This window comes from Camelus bactrianus, chromosome 8 (genome assembly GCF_048773025.1).
Source record: "Camelus bactrianus isolate YW-2024 breed Bactrian camel chromosome 8, ASM4877302v1, whole genome shotgun sequence".
In the NCBI taxonomy this organism is placed as follows: Eukaryota; Metazoa; Chordata; class Mammalia; order Artiodactyla; family Camelidae; genus Camelus; species Camelus bactrianus.
In genome coordinates, this window is record NC_133546.1 from 61,375,804 (window position 1) to 61,395,613 (window position 19,810).

General features: G+C 34.8%; 1 protein-coding gene across 4 annotated transcripts in view; it reads right to left on the reverse strand.

Annotated features, from left to right (window-relative positions):
• ZNF292 (zinc finger protein 292) overlaps positions 1-19,810 on the reverse strand; it is an 89,529-nt gene that overhangs the window by 43,839 nt on the left and 25,880 nt on the right. The window contains exons 3-5 of one of the 4 annotated variants that reach the window (XM_074368655.1): positions 3,303-3,457; positions 3,028-3,106; positions 657-792 (exon numbers count right to left, since the gene is read on the reverse strand). The exons of 1 other annotated variant lie outside the window; for it this stretch is intronic. In XM_074368655.1, the coding sequence (XP_074224756.1) occupies positions 657-792; positions 3,028-3,106; positions 3,303-3,457 (370 nt within the window). Of the gene's footprint in view, positions 1-656; positions 793-3,027; positions 3,107-3,302; positions 3,458-19,810 lie in introns of those variants that run through there. 2 more of the 4 variants (XM_074368656.1, XM_074368657.1) reach the window with 2 other exon arrangements.

A 19,810-nucleotide genomic window follows, 5' to 3' on the forward strand; every position in this document is an offset into this window, starting at 1 on the left:
GGGTGAAATCTGGGCAATTTTGTAAATAATCTCAAGAAAATTATCAGATAATAACTGTGCTTCTTTGTGGCACATACAATTTTTGAACTCTGAACATTAAGTGTTATACATATTAGTGATTTAGCCATCCATCTACTTCTAATAGGATACCTGCCAGTTTGAGTTTAACTGGGATCTTTATTGCCTAAGTTCATACAGTAACAACAAAGCAGGGTAAAATAAGTCTGGGCAATAAGCTGTTTGAGAAAGAGTACTAATCTTAGAGACAGAAGACTTGAGAGTTCTAGGGTTAATTTCTCATTCTGTTTTGAGGAAAATCATTTCACTACCCTATTCCTGCTTCTCCATCTGTCAAATAAGTTAGTTATCAAATACAAGCTAGATTGCCACCTGTCAGGATGTTGCAGAGGGAATTCCTCTGATAAAATGATGTTGGGAAAAAAATTGAGTTTCTCTGTTACTCTCAGATTGTGTAATTCTATAAATACATCTTCCCCCTATAAAATAAAGGTGAAGGGCCTCAAGTACCTCATATAAAATTTAATTAAACGGTCCTTCTTGGAATAGCTTGAGATGAATAATATCAAGACAATTTTAAGTACTTATTTTTTCTAGTCTAATGATTCTCTTTTTCTCTCTCTCTCTAGAAAATTTACCTTTATCCTTATCCAATGGTTCCTGGGAAAGAATAGTGCACAGTACCGGGTTTTTCCACACCCCAGTCTCTTGAGCTAGAGTAGCTAAAAAATGCAATTCACAGCTGCCATTCTCCATCAGCTTTTCATGAGCTACCTATAAATATTAAATAAACATCCAAAGAATTACAACAGATTTTTAAAAGCAAGCTTATCAGGCTTTAAATATAATACTAAACTTTTGAAAAATAAGACTTTTATCTTAAATTTTTCTTGTCACAATACAAAGTGCTGAATCCTTTACTTCTGATTTTTAAAGCTGAGTCTCAAGGATAAGAATTAAATTAATTATAAATTTTAAATAAATATAATGTATTGTTAGAAATAAGTCCGTATTATTTATTTCCCCAAAACCTAAACCAAGAGCAGTTATTTCTCAAGGCAGCTATCAGAATATCCATAGCATGAAAGACCTTAAAACATTTTACATCCTCTGTGTTAGTAAAAAAAAAATTTTCCCCCAAAACTTCTACCATTAACAAATGACAAATGTACATCAAGGCCTAAGTGACAACTTACAAGTATTTCATTAAAAGGGACTTCTGAAAAGAAAATAACTAAATGCATGATTTTCTATTTATTCATTACATGGCCTTAGCGATATCTTATTAAAGCTGACATGAACTTTGCTTACTTGTTGTTTCCAAGTGTTCATGCAAGTGTTATTCTTTAGGCCACAAAGACCAACAATTCTTATGCAATTCAGAAAATGTTTGAGAATTTCTATGGGCAAAGTACTAGGGAAGAGGGCAACCAGAACCTATGTTTATGGAGCTTATCTTCTAGTGGGGTAAAGAAATGTTTAAACACAGGCAAAATAAAACAAATTCTGTTAAGCAGGTATAAAAATAAACCCAAGGAAGCTCTGAAATGAAAGCAAAGTGTCATGGAAATTCTTAAAGCTGCATACTATGTTTATATAAAAAGTCTATTCCTCAAAACCTAAAAACCTTCTAACTGCAATAAGTTCAAGTTCATTAAGAAATTTTCTTGGACCAACTACTGAGAGCTACCATACTGGGATTTAAAGAGTTAATTTCCTTCTCATTAACCCATATGAAGAATTATCATCTAGTGCTATTGTTTCAAAAAGGATAAAAGTTTACCTTATATTGACAAACAAAGTAAACAGTATGAGGAATTCAGTATACCTGTTTATAAACAACTTACTTACTTAATTCTGTGGCAGTGTATCTGAATGCCAAATAATGAAAAAAGTTCTTAAGTAATCATTTACCTAGAAATAAACACTTGCTGGGAAAAAACCTGAGATACAAGTTACTGATACGCTGAAGTAGAAATTGCATGATCAAAAAGTTAGTTGCAATGTGACAAACAGGACAAGACAATTTCATTTCAACAAACAGTTATTATCTACTATGTGTAAAACTACACATAGAATCCTATGGTATAAAGACATGAATCCTACCTTGAGAATTTTGCACTTGATGTAGATTTTAACGTTTAATTATTAAAATAGAAAGTTAATTTCTCTGCCTAACTACAGTTTATTTCACATGCTTCTAAAATTTGAGACTAACCCTCTTTTAATATCTCTCTACAGAAAAAGGTAAGGCCAAAAGATATTTTAAGAACTCTGGCTAGATAAACAGAGACAGCTATATTTTTTGAGACTAGCTGGCAGGATCATTCTCTTTAACTAACCAATTAATCAAAATTTACTCGAAGCTAAAATATATCCAGCACAATCTAGTGCTTAAACAAAATTTAACATTCTTGAAAATACTAAAATAACTAAATGCTAAGCTGTGCAATACTTTTATAAGTAGAATAACAGCACTAGATGAGAGACAAAGCATGTGTTTTAGATACAGAAGAAAAAGTATGGGCTAGGGAATAAGGAACCTTTGTTCAAATAACTAGTCTGTGATATTAGCTGTGTAAGTTTGGGCAGATATATATTTTAGAGTTGAGCCTCAGTTTCCTCACCTTTAAAGTGGAAAAAATATACCTACCCCCACAAAGTTTTCATAAGGATTAAATGAAATATGTTCATTCTTATAAAGCATACTGCAATTTTCAGCAACTAGTTAAACTGTTTCTAAATACAAATGAGGGCATTTTCTTTTGTGTTCCCTTACTGCTCTGGCAAAGTCCTATTTGACCTAAAAGTGCAATATTCAGCCAATCTATTTAAATGTATATAGTCACTTAGCAAATATTTACTGAGCATCTACTGTAGGCAAGACACTAGTGTTAATAAGAACAGCAATTAATGTTTAGATGTTTTAAAGTTTAACCAAATAATTTATTAATAATAAAATTGGCATAAAATATACCTATATTAAGTCTAGTAGGTAAATATTCTCACCTGCACCAGTGTCTGAAATTGTTCCCACTGTTTATCTGATAATTCGACAGGTAGACACAGTAAAAGTTCAACACAGCTTCTAAAAAAACAAAGTTGGTAAGAATACAAATGATTATTAAAATTTAAAGTAAAATAAAATGAAATGAGTAATTCTAGTATCAGTAAACTCCCCATAGCTAAATCCATTTAAAAATTACACTGTCATAAGACCTGATATACAGAGTTAAAACAGAAAAACTAAATCTAATTTTTTATTTACTCAAAGGTCTACTCACAATGCCAAGCGTTCCAGAACCAATGCTACATTTTCACATTCAGAGGTAAGATAAGGTCGGGCTTTAACATAACTTTGGATAGCCACTGTGTATACCTCCAATAAAGGTAAAGGATCTTCTGAAGTTTTCCATTTCTCTGCATATTCAAGGAGTGTCTGTTTTGGAAGGGATAATAAAAAGTATTCAATGTAAATCAAGGAACACACTGACTAATCAACTGTTTTTCTTTCCTCCCTGAGAAATTTTGAAAAATAACTTCTATTTATAAGAACAAAAGGTACTTATACCAATTAAAATATGAAAAGTAATAAAGCCATAGTCATTTCCAGCAGCTCTCTGTAGGAGAAAAGTTTAGTGTTAAATCATCTAACAATAGCGTCATTTCACACAGGCTGGTTTTAAATAGTGCAAGCATTATCTCCTCTCTTCTCTAGTCAAAAATGCCAACTTCCACTCCCAAATTATAAGATTTAAAAGTAATTTTAAAAAGAAGACACGTGGGCAAGTAACACTTGACAAGGCATGCAGTAAAGAATTTCAAATATTTATGTTTTCTATTTTTCATACAAAGAGCATAAAAATCAACCTAGCAATAAATCAACTGCATATGGTCAGAAAAGACATGTAATTTTTCAGTTAATAAAAAATAATAGTACACAGCATATTACTGTTTCTCATGATAAGTTTTATCATTGAAAAATCATCTAAAGATGTTCAACATGTATAAGATCAGAATTAAAGATATTAAAGGATGATTATAAGGGCAAGAAAATTTTATAAGGTGGTTGTTTTTTAAAAATAAAAAACACTCCTCACCCTTTAATGAAGTATTTCAAATACACTTTTATCAGAATTACCAAAAGGAAAAACAAAAATGCTATTCATCCTACAGAATACAGAGATGGAAGAAACTGGCAGAAGTTAGACACCCACATGTTCTACAACTATTAAAATCTTGAGTTACTAAAAACTATCTAAAAGGTTCTACAATTATGTTAAATGAAACAGAACTCTAATTACATATTTCATAATAAGGAAGATTGCCACAATTAGTTCTCTCACACTTCTAGGTTTAAGACTCATCAAAATGAGGCAATTCAGATGTTATTTCCTAGAAAAGAGAGTATCCTGAAGGAAAACTTCATGAGGGATTGTTTGTATCCTCTGGCATACAGAAGCAGCTTTTAAAAAACATGCAGGCAGGCAGGTGGAAGGGAAGAAGGGATTAAACTCTACTATCAAACACTCAAAAGAAAACACTACCTTGTCCTCTTACTAACATCTTAACTAGTAGAAGTAGTAAGTAAAGACAGAATAAGAAAGGAAGACTAGAAAAGGTAACCTGGTGAATTAAAGAGTAACACAGTAACAACTCACTTTCTGAGTAGTCATATATCCATGGACCCTGTCCCTCTCCAAGCTGGACAGAAGGTAGGTCACCTGAAGACCGAGTACTTGCAACTGGCATGCGAAGTGAGGGCAGTCTTGTGGGACTGAGCCCTTTAACGTGAGGAGTTGGATGCTAATTGAATTGAATTGAATTGTAGGACATCTATTTGGTGTTGGAGAGCTTGAGAAGTGGTACTGGAAAAGACACCATGTATTAGGTGTCAGCAATAAAAATATCTCTCAACAGGACTTTAAAAATCTAAACAAAACCTACCATTTGAAGGGAAAATTACATACTGGAACTCTTTTGTGATTATCTCTCCATTTTGAGGAATAAAACTTGAGTATGATCTGTGTCTAAAAAAATGTTACACACACAAATGCTGGCATGGTTGGTTTTAACATTTTCCTTGGGTATTTTATGGTGATATGATGAAAGAGGTCATTCTCATCTTCAAGGTTTTCAGAATTAATACCAACTATGCATATAATTCTTTAGCTAACATCTGTCTTTCTACATAAAGTTATTAAATAATATTTTCCTTTTTCTGGAAAAAGGTTAGATGTCTAGGGAATTTCATGTCTGGCAAAAGCTCCCAATCTAACATGGATTCAATCAAACACTTAGGTTTCCCCATTAGTCCTCTTGAAGTAATGAATCAATTTCCTGTAATAGCTTTAACTTTTGCTGGAAGAGAAAATATATCTCACTGATTTTCCAAAAGCTTTGAAATGATAAGCTTCTTTGTTTTGTTTCTCAACCCTCAAAAAAAAAACCTTAAAAATTATATATATCTACATGCATGTACATATATCTTCATTTTGCCCAAGCCCTACACTTCTTGATACATCTAGCTCTGCAAAAGGTACTTATACATGACTTCTTTCCTGTATATAACTGAGTTCTACTGTCCTCAGGTGAACAAAGTTTTAAACTTAACTCTAATTGTAACCAAAGATGAGTTCTTTTGGTTATGAGAGACCGAACTGATGAGAAAAATAATTGGCAAATCACAGAATGTTAGAACCACAAATCATCTTAAAGATTATATCCTTTCACCTTGTTTTATAGATGAGGAAAGAGGGAGAGGAAGCAGATTCTGGTGAAAAGCAAACCATTTAGGTGATTTTTTTTAACAGTTTGGGAATAATGTAACTAGGGAGAGGGTAGAAGAAAAGGATGACAGCAGATTATGAGAGATGGTATGAAAAGAAAACTAAAGACATATTCATACTGATTACACACAGGAGAATAAGTTAAAAAGTTAGATTAAAAAGCAAATATGTATTTGTATAAAGCTATGAGTTGATATTCATAACCATTAAGTTTATTGACAGGAGAGCTTCCCTTGTTTCTCAAGACACTAAGATCGCTAGAACCATTATGAAATTGGAAGCATCCCCAACATTAATAATGTTAATAATTAATTAAAAAGGGCTTTCAGGTGGTAACTCCAGAATAATCAGACTCATATTCTTCACACAGAATCAGAAGACACTTTAAAGATCACTTAATTCTGTTTTAAAGAGTAGTAATTGAAGTATTAATTGAATTGGTAATTAGCAAAGCCAGGCAGCCACAATCTCTTTGAAACATTCTGTCCACTACAAATACTGTTTGTGATAATGTCACAGAACTATAAATCTCTAATTACTTTATTATTTCAATTACTCCTCATAACTCTATGAGGTTGTATACAATCTATCCAATTTGTCAGCCATAGTAGAAATAAATAATTTGACTTATTGGTTGAACTTATTTTAGCTGAAAGTAAGAAGATCAAACTGAAAGCAGAAACAGTAAGAAAGGTTTCCCACATAATAAGAAATTAAAAGGAAGGGTAGGTTCCAGGATTTGTTGGTTTAGTAGCTCAACAATGTCTTCAAGGACCTTCCTCTGTCTTCACCCTGTCATTCTCAGGTGGTCCTCCCACCCAATCTCCAGGTCTCAGCAATAACCAGAAGAAAATGTGAGACCTCCTCTTCATGTGCACCTCTTTTAGGAACAAGAAACCTTTCCCAGAAACCTCAAACCCAATTTCTATCAGCAGATTTCTCCCCAGGTCTCAATGGCCAGAATTCCATCAGACACCTATGTCAAAAATCATGCAGCCATAAAGGAATTTCATAGTTGACTTTTAAACTAATTAGATCTCACCTCTCTAAGCTGGAAGACAGGGCCTGCTTCTCTGAAGCACAAAGCCATGTGGAGAAAGGAAAATGTGTGAATAAAATCAGGGTTCTATTAGGAAAGCGGGGGAGGGGCCTACGTCTCACACTTTGGTTGTCTCACCAATGTTTTTATTCCCACGTGCATTCAAGAATGAGTAAGTCATTGTGTGTGTGTGTTTATGTTTATATACACACACACATATGAACAAAAATAAAAGTCATTCTGACCTGGTTTGGAGAGGGGCATGGGAGGAGATGGTACACAGGATAATGAGGGAAGACACCTAGAAGTCTTCCTACGAGGCACCAGACTGCTTCCACTAATGAGTAAACTGTAAACTAAGTATGGTAAGAAAATTTAAAGCTGTGTTATATGAAGAATGACTGATGGAACTACGGAAGGATGGGATGCTTAGTCAAGACAATAAGTAACACATACTGAATATTTACTATATGCTAGGCACTGTTCTGCAAGTTTTACATGTATTACCTATTAGCAATTAGGTAAATTATAGTAATATGCTTATACTAAAATGGACAAACGGAGGCATAAAACAGTTAAAGTAATAACCCCCAAGATCCCAGAGCTAGTTAAGAAACAGAGAGAAGATTCAAACCTTAATAGTCTGACTTCAGAGTCTGAGTTCTTAACTACTATACTCTACATTTTTAGAGAAATGAAAATTTGATTCACAGCCAAATTAACAAATTTGAAGACTTGTTACATAAAAGAAGAGTTAGTCTTATTCCCCGAGGTCTCACGGGACAAACCAGGACCATCAGGTTAAAGTTTCAAGGAGATACATTTGTTTCCTGAAGCTAACCATCGAACAATCAAAGTTAACCAAAAATAGGGCAGGTTGGCCTCCTGGGATAGGAGAACCTACTACCAAAGTTAATTCAGGCAGGAGCAGGTGACTCTGAGTTCAGAATGCTGCAGAGGAGACACAGTTCATCACACCAGAAGCAACTACGCTAGTTTATGTGTACTGGGGGTCGGGGAGGGGTCCCTAAACTGGTGGCTCACAGAAGTTCTGAATGGTGGGCATATTGTTTAAAAATTATTTTAATTAGTTTCTAACACTTAAAAACCGTAAGTTTTTCATAAAACTTGGATTTCTGGCTTTTCTTTTTTCTTTTTTAATTTGGGAAATCTGGCAACCTGGGGCCGTATTCCAGCACTGCAACAACTGGCTGGAGCTGAGTGGGCTCTCTGGTTGCTAGAAGCCTCGCCTAGCTGCCTTCCCCATTAAGGGACCTATTGGACACTTACATGGTATTTGTGGTCACCACTTCTATTCTATAGTGTGTATTATGGAGCAATGGGATTGGAGAAACATGAGCAAAAAAAAGTTAAAGGATCATATTCCAACAGGATCTCTAACCCAGTGTTTCTCAACCTCTTTTTCACTATCATTCCCACCTAAGGAAACTTCTGAACTTTTTTCCCTGTCCCCCACCCCTAATGAAATTTTAATATTATAGATGTACTATATATCTGTTTATGGGCCACAAGCTATTATGATATCTAAGTTTTTTTTTTTTCTCCCCTCTCCTAAGAGCCAAATTTCACCCCGTTGGGAACAAAACTGCATGTTTAATATTCTGGCTGTTAAGCTGATTTCTCATTATCTAAATCAGCAGAGACTAGAACATATATACTCTAGGGAGAAAGATAGTATAGATTAACTTCCAGCAGCTTCCTTCAGTTCCTCTAAGGATTACTAGGAGCGAAAACAAAAGAGGAAGAAAACCACAGGGGTTTTAAATTTAATGAACATGAGGATTAAATTTCATTATTGTCCTATGTAAAGATAAGACTAGTGGAGTGTTGGTTATGTTTATACTGTTATATTCATCTTCCAGTTCCAATTTAGGATTCTCTAGAGAAGAAGTTCTCAAAAGTTTTGATCTCATGACCCTTTACTTTCTTAAAAATTACTGAGAATTCCAAAGCGTTTGTTTATGTGGGTTATAACTATTTATATTCACCACATTAGAAATGAAAACTGAAATGTTCAATTATATACTTATAAATGGATTTAAGATAACAATAAACCCATCACATGTTACTGTAAATAGGTATTTTTAATGAAAAAAATGTTTCCAAAACAATTAGTGAGAAGAGTGGCATTTTTTTTTATCTTTCAAATCTCTTCAATGTTTGGCTTAATAGAAAAGAGCAAGATTCTCATATCTATCTCTGCATTTAATCTGCTGCAACATCACACATTATGTAACCTTTGGAAAAACTCCACTGTACAAGAATGAAGAAGGCAAATAACATCTTATAGTTTTGACCTTTTGTATCCACTGAGCCTTCGTGAGCATGCAATACTCATTTGAAAGTTTTGTGTGAAAATGGTAGATTGGACACACACATTTTGCACCTTGCTCTCTCCAAGCCTCACTAAAACAACAGTAACTTTTTAAGTGGCATAAACCCACAAGGACAAAAAAAAAAAAAAGTGTGTATACACACACACACACACACACACACACACACACAGAGGAATAAAGAGAAACAAAATTTTAAATGCTGGAAAGCATATGGAAGACTGGCACTCTAGGAAAAGTGACTCCTAAGTAGGCTTTGGAAAGACCTAATTCTGCAGAATCACCAAAGGGCTCAAGAACTAGGGAGCACTAGACGCTTCTGGAAATGGGGCACAGGGGAGACCAAGACTGAGAGCACTGGCTGATAGTCTATTTCAGCAGTTGGCCTCTCTTGCTTCCTCATTCCTGTCCACAGCCAGGTGACCCAGCCTAGATACTCCTTTCTATCTCCAGCAGTTTATTCTGGAGAGAAACATTAAAAAAAGGTGTCTGCCAGAGTTTAAGGGAAGCATTAAGTCAGCTTTACATACTGACTCTAGATGTCTCTTCTCAAGTCCTTTTCCCCTAATCATTGCCAGAACTTCCTCTGCTGAGTCCTTAGCTGAGTCCTGCTCTGGGAATTCAAGAGAAAAGACCAAAGATCTGATACCAGGCCTTCCCCGGGAACAGAAAACAGCTAGGTCCCGTTACGGTGAGGACTATAACACATCCTACTTAGGGGCCTGAAGCTCTCAGTCAGTTTTTCAATTTTATAACTTTAAATATGAACAGCCAAGGACTGCTCGCTTGACATCTGAGGACAGCATCTAGTAAGTGAGAGATCAAAACAAATTAGTTTAAAAAAGGGGGTAGGGAAACTTGGAGCACACAGAGACTATACAGGGAGAAGACAAGAAATTCCAAGAAAACTGTCATTAATATCCTATGAGTGAGACTGTATTAGGCCTATGAAAAAACACCACATCATTAGAAATGTTTATTTTTAAATTTTAATTAAAAATATAATAGCAGAAATGATTTGGAAGATAACTTGAGGAAACCTCCCCAGAAATTAAAGTAAAAGGGATAGTAAAGAAAAGATAAGAAAATCCAAAGAACAGTGCCAGAGGTCCCATAATTGACACCAGGAATTCTGGGAAATTAGAACAGAGAAGGGGGGGGGAAATCAAAGAACTAATTCAAGTTAATTTTCTAGAATCTAAGGATATGAATTTTAAGAATGGAAAGACCCTCTGAGTGCCCAGCACAATTACTCATATTAGACCTATACCAAAGCACTTCTTCATAAAATTTCAGAGTTCAGGGACAGAGGATCACAACAAGCTTAGGGGGAAAGGGGGACAGTAGACTTCTCATCAGCAACCCTGGAGCCAAAGGAAAATGAAGCACTGCATTAAAAACTGAGGGGAAATTATTTTTGTCCAACCTTCATAAGCATTAAGACAGAAAAATCATTTTCAGACATGAAAGTTCTCAAAAACTTCAACTTCTAGGCATATTTTTTTTCAGGATGCTACGGAAAGGGGAATTTCACCAAAATGAGGGAATAAATCAGGAAAGGAGTAAAAATGATATCTAGAAAAAAGGGGATCTTATACAAGAAAGAAGTGATGAAGAAAGATCCCAAGAAGACAGCTGTGTAACGGCCCTGAAGAATAACTGTAGCATACCAGATGGCTCAAGGACAAGTTTCTTCAAGGCGAACCTGACAAACTATCTAATGTGCCGAAATAAGCTGAGAGGAGACTTACACAACTGAGGGAGAGTTTGGATTGAATTAGTTATGTATACATAGAAAACTCAGCTAAGGAAAGTTTAAGCCTATATTAACCTGCACTCAACAGAGAATGCATATCCTTTAAAAGCACAAAACATTTACAAAAACTGACCACAAACTAGGCCACACTATCACAAGAAATAACAAAGAATTAGTATCATACATTTCATACTCTTTGAACACAGTTCAAACTACTAACAGTTAGAAACTATTAACAAAAGAATACTCCTACAAAGAAAACTATAAACTTAAAATTTTTTAAATGTACTTCTAAATCATAGGTGGAAGAAACCATAAGAGAAATCAAAGAATACTTAGACTTGAACTACTGCAAAAACAAATCAAAATTTCTAGGATGCAACTAGAGCAATCTAAATTTGGAAAGTTACAGATGCAAATGTTTAAACTTCAAGTTCTACTATAACTTTAAAAAAGCTGAATTTGTTCCAACTTAGTATAAGCAAAACATTAATCTTCAATTTCCTTATGTGTGATCTTTTTCAGGGAGAAACATGAGGTGAAAGCAGTAAAACATACTCAGATGAATGAAGCTGTGTAGGAATATACAAAATGCACACAACTCAAACATGTACCAGCTATGTCAGTTCATCAGGTGTGGGATGAGACACATCCATCTGCACATGGTGTTACAACTTTCTCTCCAATTTCAGAACTTGCCTTCCACCATCACACAGTAACTCCCAAACTGCATCGTTGCCGACACCCACTTTTATAAACTTCAGGTCTTTTACAAGGTAAAGCACTACACTTATTTTAGTACTTAACGTATGTCATAACCACTAAATGGGTATAAAATTGTACTATTGTCTTTGTAAGGTTCTGTGTGTGTGTGTGACACTGATGAAGTTCTTGAGTGTTGTGCCTCTAACCTCATTTACGCCATAAGCCTTATGATTTTTGTTGTGCAATTCTGCACAGCAAGGTGATTGCTAGGAATACATATGTTGTGATAAGGCAAAACTGGCTGCATTAGAAAAGATAAATGAAAAACAGTCAGAGGATATTATTAGGACAAACAGAGAAATCTGAATATATATTGTAATTAGATAATATTATTGAATCAATGTTAAATTTCCTGAATGTGACAATTGTGTTTTTGGACTTAGGAGATAAATAACAAGGGGAGCAATGTCATGATGCCTAACTTTTAAAGGATTTAGGGGAAAAAAAGAGAGAAAAGAAATAAAGAATGAAATAAAGCAAATATAGCAAATATTAACAACTGGTGAAATCCTGTGAAAGGTATATGAGTATTCAGTGCATTATTTTCACACTGCTTCTATAATAAAAAGTTTGGAAAAGCAAAATATTGAGGATGGCAAGTGTGGCAGACTGAATTCTTCATTCTTTCTTGTATCCAGACCCTTTTCACATGACTTTGGAATACTTCTAATGGTAGAGAGTATTTTTCTACCCCATGTGACTTGTTTAGACCAAAAGAATGGGGCAGAAGTGATGATAGATCATCTATGAGTTTAAGAATCTTGCTCCCTCTTATGCTTCTATCATCAAAAGAAGATATGTCCAGATTAGCCTGCTGTTCCTAGGAAGATGAGAAGTAGATGTCATCCCCGTTGCTCCAGCTGTCACCCTGTTATCAATCAACATCCAGTCAACCTCAAACCTGTATATTACTCCAGACAATACCAGCAAATTTCCCAGCCAACCATGTCCTGACCTCAGATGAATAAGCAATACATACTTACTATTATATATCACTAGGGGTTTTGTGGTTACTATGCAGAATTTTGTGAAAACAATTGAATTAAGTAGCTACCTTAACTTAGACAAAGAGGAGAATAAATTCAAAGAAACCACAAAAATTTAAAAGTAGTAAAAGAGCAGAAATAAATGAAACAGAAAATAAAGATATAACAGAGAGGATTACTAGAACCAAACACTGGTCATTGGAAAAGACTTAAAACAAAAACAAACAAACAAAAGAATCCTTTGGCAAAAATGACCAAGAAAAAAAGAGAAGGCACAAACAAATATAATTAGGAATGAGAAAGGGAACACAGCTACAGGAGCAAACCAGATTTTCTAAAAATCCCATGGTAATACACTGAACAACCTTATTCCTAAATAGCTTTACAATCTTTTTTTTTAAACTTGTTTTTTAATGAAATAGCTTCAAAATCTGAATGAAACGGAAAGTATTTCAGAAAAAGTTACTAAAACTACCTCAAGAAGAAATAGGAAGTCTTTTACCCACTAAAGAAATTAAATCCAATTATTTTTTTAAAAAAGGAATCGAAATGGTTTTTAGAGGAAAACCCAGCAAATCCTCTAAGAAACAGACTGTTTCATTACTATAAAAACTTGGAAAAAAGGAAAGGGGAAAGGTGGGGAACATTTCCCCAATTCATTGTTTGAGGCTACTATAAACTTGGAAACTCGGTATATGTGATATAAGAAAGGAAAATCACAGGCCAATCTCACTTAACAAACTCATTTTAAAATCCCAAATATCACCAAACCAAATCCTCCAATAAACTTTTAAAACTGTAAAAAAAATTTTTGAAATGATCAGTTATAGAATGTTGAAAATACAGTACAGAGCTAATTTTTTCCTGAACCATTTGAGAGTTACTTGCCAACGATGCCAATGCCTTCAAATATTTTAGCGTGTATTTCCTACAAACAAGAACTTCCTACATAATTAGAGTATGACCACGAGAATCAGGAAATACTGATACATTACTACCACTTAATCCTCAGACACCATTCAAGTGTGCCAATGGCCCCAATGATGTCTTCTACAGAAAAGAACAGTTCAGAACCATGCTTTGCTCTTAGCTGTCCCTTCAGTCTCTAAGTCCTAAGTGAAACTTACAGGCTCATTTAGGACCCTCACACTATCAAAGATTACATGCCAGTTATTTTGTAGAATATCCCTCAATCTGGGTTTGGTGTTTTCTCATAATTTTATCCATGTAATGTGTTTTGGCAGGAATACCACAGGAGCGATGATGATTTCTGCTCACTGCATCCTATCAAGCAGTACATGATTCCAGTTTGTCCCATGATGGATGATGTTCATTTTGATCACTTAAGTTAGGATCTGCCTTTCTCACTCTGCTTGGGCTCAGCATGTTGGAACTGGCTGTCTCTAAGTAGTTCCCTCTTCTCCCTCTGCATAGTCTCTGACATCCTCTGCCAGGTTGCCCTCTATGGAAATAACCTCCCTTACCCTTCTCTGGCTCAGGATACACCCTCCCCTCTCCATGGATGACCTATTCATCTCACTTGAGCTCTAAAAATCCCGACACACAGCCACACCTGCCAACTTTGTATGGAGCCCTCCTCGTCCTAATTGAGCTCTAACTCCTGCCCGACAGCGCTGCTAGTCACCCAGTCTGGGCTCTGACACTCATTCTGGACCAATGTAGCACACCCCTGCTCCCACCCCTAGACATCTACTTTGCTCCTCCCCACAAAATGAATTCAGGAAGGAAGGAGGGAGGGCTGCAATGTATTTTTAAAAAATATTTTGGACTAGGAGCATCTATTCTAGCAATATGAAGACAGTATAGATTTCTTTAATTTTAAACTAACTTATCATAGTAACAGATTTAAAAGGGAGGCTATCTGATTATCTCAATTATCACCCAAAAAAGAACATGATAAAAATACAACACATTCAAGGTAAAGAAAACAAAACAAAATAAAACCTTTTTGCAACAATGAATAGAAGGAAAGCTTCTTAACTTGACAAAATGTATTCAATAAAACCCACAGCAAACCTCATACTTAAGGGTGAAATGTTAAAAGCATTTTCCTTTATAGTCAGAAACAAAATAAAAATGCCTGCTATCACTGCTTCCATTCAACACTGTAGGCCTAATCAGCGCAATGAGAAAAAGAAATGAACATAATAAAGGCTGAAAAGGAAAAATTAAAATGTCATTACTGCAGAAAATGCATACATAAGAAGTTCAAGAGAATTCAGATTAGTCACAGGATATGAAACCAATACAAAAAAAATCAATTCTATTCATAAGCAAACAAGTAGAAAACATAAATGTTAAAAAAAATTATGAAACTTCATTTAAAGGCATAAAAAAGGCTTGCATTAATGTTAATAATGCATTCATAGATGTTAGAAGACAAAATTTTAAAACAGCAATATGACCCAAATTTAATGTATAAAGTCAAAGCAATGCCAAAGAAATTCCCCATAGGACTTTTCATATAACTTGACAAGTCGATTATAAAATTCACACAAAAGGCCAAACTAATTCTGAAAGAGCCAGGTGGGAGTATCTGCCCTAATCAGATAACAAGACTTAAAAGAGATGGAAATTAAGAGAACGTGATATTGGTACAGGCATGGATGAGAGAACTAGAGGTTTAAAACTGTTAGGTATTTCTGAGAACGTAGGTATATAACAGATGTGTCATTAGTAATCAATGAAAAAAGCATAGGCCATTCCATAAACAATGCTGAAACAACCAGTTATTCAGCGGAAAAGAATTACAACTATTCTCAGCATACAACAAAATCATATCCCACATGGATGAAATAACTAAATGTGAAAAGCAATACTTTAAAACTTTAAGAACACAAGAAGAGAATATCTCAAGATTTTGAGATTATCTCGAGGGACAGTGAAGGATTTCTTAAAGAAGACACAAAGCACACAACCATAAAGGAAGACAATGACAACTACAGCTCCATTAGAACTTAAAATTTGGTTCACTGAAACCCCACATAAAACCTAATGAAAAGCTACAAATTGGGAAAAAATATCTGTAACCCATATTCCCAAGAATACATATTAACATATTAATAATAAAAGGTTCCCCTGACTAGAACTGGTAAAGGAAGGTACTCCTAACTACCAAACTTGTCAGAAGCATGACTTCAAAGAACTGATGTTCAATTGCATCATTTCCACCTCCCAACTCTGCCTCAGCATCTCAGGTTTGAGCTTATCCATCACAGTATTTTCTTACGAGAGTGCTGCTTTTCTATCATCTTTCTCTTACACAGTGAGAATTCAGGAGTCTCTCTTACTTGTGATGAAAGCCAAGGTTACTTCATAATCTTACTTCCACATTATTCTGGTCCAGCTACCTGTTCCCCATACTTTAGTCTACAGTTCTTGGCAAACGGCCCACTGCTGTAGTTATTTCAGTAGCACTTGAGCATTTTCAAAGGAAATCAATTATGAATTTGACATAACTCACTCCCATACACTCATTTCAGGATATGAGGTAATCATTCAGAAACCAATCTTCTGATAGCTTTAAATTCTAAATAATCTCCAGTATGGATGCTATAAACACTCTCCATAATTTTTCAGATCCCAAGGCTTATTTTCTTTGCAGCATTTTGGTGGCATGAATACCATAATCCCAACATTTCCTATTCCCTACCTTGACACGGTGTGGCCCATTAATTCCTCTAGTTCTTGTAGTATATCCTTTGTTATAGGCAAGTTTTACAAAAGCGACTAGATCAGTTTCTTGGAGTAGTGGGTCTCAGTCCTGGACTAACATGAACACGTTTGACACTAACCTGTTCACAATGCCCACAACTGATTCTAATTTCCTAAAACACCTTATGTAATGGAGTAGAGATTAAAAAAAAAAAAGAACAATGTTTAGTACATAACCTAGAGATTATTTAGTATATAACCTAAGATTCCGTCCACTGAACTAATTCTCAAAACATTATATAACTGTTTCTGCATACAGGACACTCTAAAAGTACACGTGCTGCTGAAGTGAGCACCAGGACACTCTAAAAGTGACAATTCTGACTTCAGTTTAGTCTCCGTAATATTTCCAACCTTTGTATTTATACTCCAAGAATCATGGTAGCATATGTCTGGTTGCCCTGTACCTTTACATTATGACTCCAACAGTGAAGCAGTCACAGCAAAAGTAAACGTATGACTCAAGTTCATAGTGATAATTTTATTCCAACATACAACTAAATACCGCATGGGAGATCCATAATCCCAGAGAGGAAAACCTACATAGAATATAACCTTGGTGTCTCCAGGGACCCACAAGCACAGTATACATGTGTAATCATACTCAAATCATACTAAGCATAGTCAAGCTGCCAGTAATAACAGCAGCATGAGGTTTTTTGTTTTTTTTTTTTTTTTTCTTAGTAGCATGAGTTTTAATCTCAACTTGTTACGGCTTAGCCAGAAAGGGTACTGTAGTCTACTGGGCGTGTCTCTCTATCTTGGGCCAATTGCCACATATATGACATGCCTACTGCCATGGACTAAATATCTGTGTCCTCTCAAAATTCATAAGTCGAAATAATAACTCCTAAGGTGACAGTTTTAGAAGGTGGAGCCTGTAAGAGGTGATCAGGTCAGGAGGGCAGAGCCCTCATGAATGGGATTAATGCCCTTATAAAAGAGACCCAAGAGAGCTCCCTTGCCTCTTCCAGCACGTGAGACCCAATGAAAAGGTGCTGTCTATGAATCAGAATGTGGGCTCTCACGAGACCAGACTCTGCTGGTGTCTTGGTCTTGGACTCCCCAGCCTCCAGAGCTGTGAGAAATGAATTTCTATTGTGTATAAGTCATCCAGTTTATATTTATTGTAGTAGCCCAAATGGACTAATACATCTACTTTAGAACATGAAATACACTAGCAGAAAGCCCAGCTTAAAAGGTGTTCAGTTCCCTTCATTTCTATAATTTATGATAATTATCTTGGATGGTAATAAAATTCAATGAAAACTAGTTTTTCCTTAGTCATTTATATCCACTGATCTACAAAGAGCTTTTATTAAAAACAAATGAAAAAATTACTTCTTTTTCTAGAAAAAATGTTAACCAATATAGGCTAAACTATGATGGGTTATAATCCATTCTCAACATAACAAATGCTACTGGTACAATTGGATATTTACATGTATAAAAATGAAATAAGACATTTACCTTACACCATACACAAAAATTAACTCAAAAAGGACCATACTTAAATAAGCAGCTAAACCTATAAAACTTCTAGAAGAAAACATAAGAAATCTTAATGAAGCTGAATTAGGGTAAGAGTTCTTAGATACAATACTAAAAGCGTGATCTATGAAAAGAAAAAGTTGATAAATTGGAACTCCATCAAAATTAAAAGCTTTTGCACTTCTAAAGACTTCATTAAATACTGAAAAAAATACAAATTCAGTAAAGTTGCAAGATACAAAATCAAAACAGAAAAATCATTCTATTTTTGTACACTACCAAAAAACTATGAGAACAAACCATAAGAGAATTAAGAAACTATGAGAACAAACTGTGTCTATAAGAAAACAAACTATAAGAGGAATTAAGAAAACAATTCTATTTACTAAAGCATCAAAAACAATTTTTAAAAAAAGGAGTAAATTTAACCAAGGATGTAGAGACCTATACACTGGAAACTACAACACTGTTGCAGAAACCACAAATAAATGGAAAGATATTCCATGTTCATGGATTGGAAAAATACTGTTAAAATATCCATAACTACCCAAAGTGATCTACAGATTCAATGCAATCCCTATCAAAATTGCAATGGCATTTTTTCACAATAGAGACAAAAATTTGTACAAAACCACAAAAGATCCCAGTAGCCAAAGCAATCTTGAGAAAGAACAAAGCTGGATGTATCATACTTCCTGCCTTCAAACTATATCACAAAACTACAGTAATCAAAATAGTAAAGTACTGGCATAAAAAGACATAGATAAACAGAACAGAAGAGAGCCCAGAATAAACCCATATATATATGGTCAACTAATCTCTAACAAGGATGCTAAGAACACACAATAGGGAAAGATAGTCTCTTCAATAAATGCTGTTGGGGAAACTGGATATCCACGTGCAAAATTAAACTCCATCTTAAACCACTCACAAAAATTAACTCAAAATAGATCAAAGACTTAAATGTAAGGAAAACATGGAACCATAAAACTCCTAGAAGAAAATATAGGAAAAAAGCTCCCAGACAGTGGTCTTGGCAATGATTTTTTGGCTATGACACCAAAAGCACAGACAATAAAAGCAAAAATAGACAAGTAGGACTACATCAGACTAAAAAGCTTCTGTATAACAAAGGAAACAATCAACCAAAAAAAAAGGGCAGCCTATATCTGATAAGGGGTTGGTTAGTATCTGAAATATATAAGGAACTCAACATAACTCAATAGAAAAAAAATGTTTTAAATGAACAAAGGCCCTGGACAGACATTTTGCTAAAGACAACATACAAATGGCCAACAAGGATATGAAAAGGTGCTCATCATCACTAATCATCAGGGAAATGCAAATCAAAACTATAATAAGCTATCACCTCAGACCTTTTAGCATAAGTATTATCAAAAAGACCAGGTAAGTGTTGGTGAGGGTGTGGAGAAACGGGAATCCTTGTGCACCATTGGCGAGAGTGTAAGTGGTACAGTCATTACAGAAAACAGTATGGAGGATCCCCCAAAAACTTAAAAATGGAACTACCATATGATCCAGGAACTCCACTTCTGGATATATATCAAAGGAAATGAAATCAGTACCTTGAAAAGGTATCTGTACTCCCATGTTCATGAAGCATTTTTCACAATGGCCAAGATATGGAAAGAATCTAACTGTCCACTGACAGATGAATGGCTAATGAAAATGTTGGATATATACACAATGAATATTGTTTAGCCATAAAAAAGAAAAATAAATCCTACTATTTGCTACAACTTGGATGAATCTGGAAGACATTATGCTAAGAGAAATAAGCCAGAGGAAGACACTACATGATCTCATTCATATGTGGAATCTTAATAAAATAAAATAAATTAAAAAGTCAAACTCAA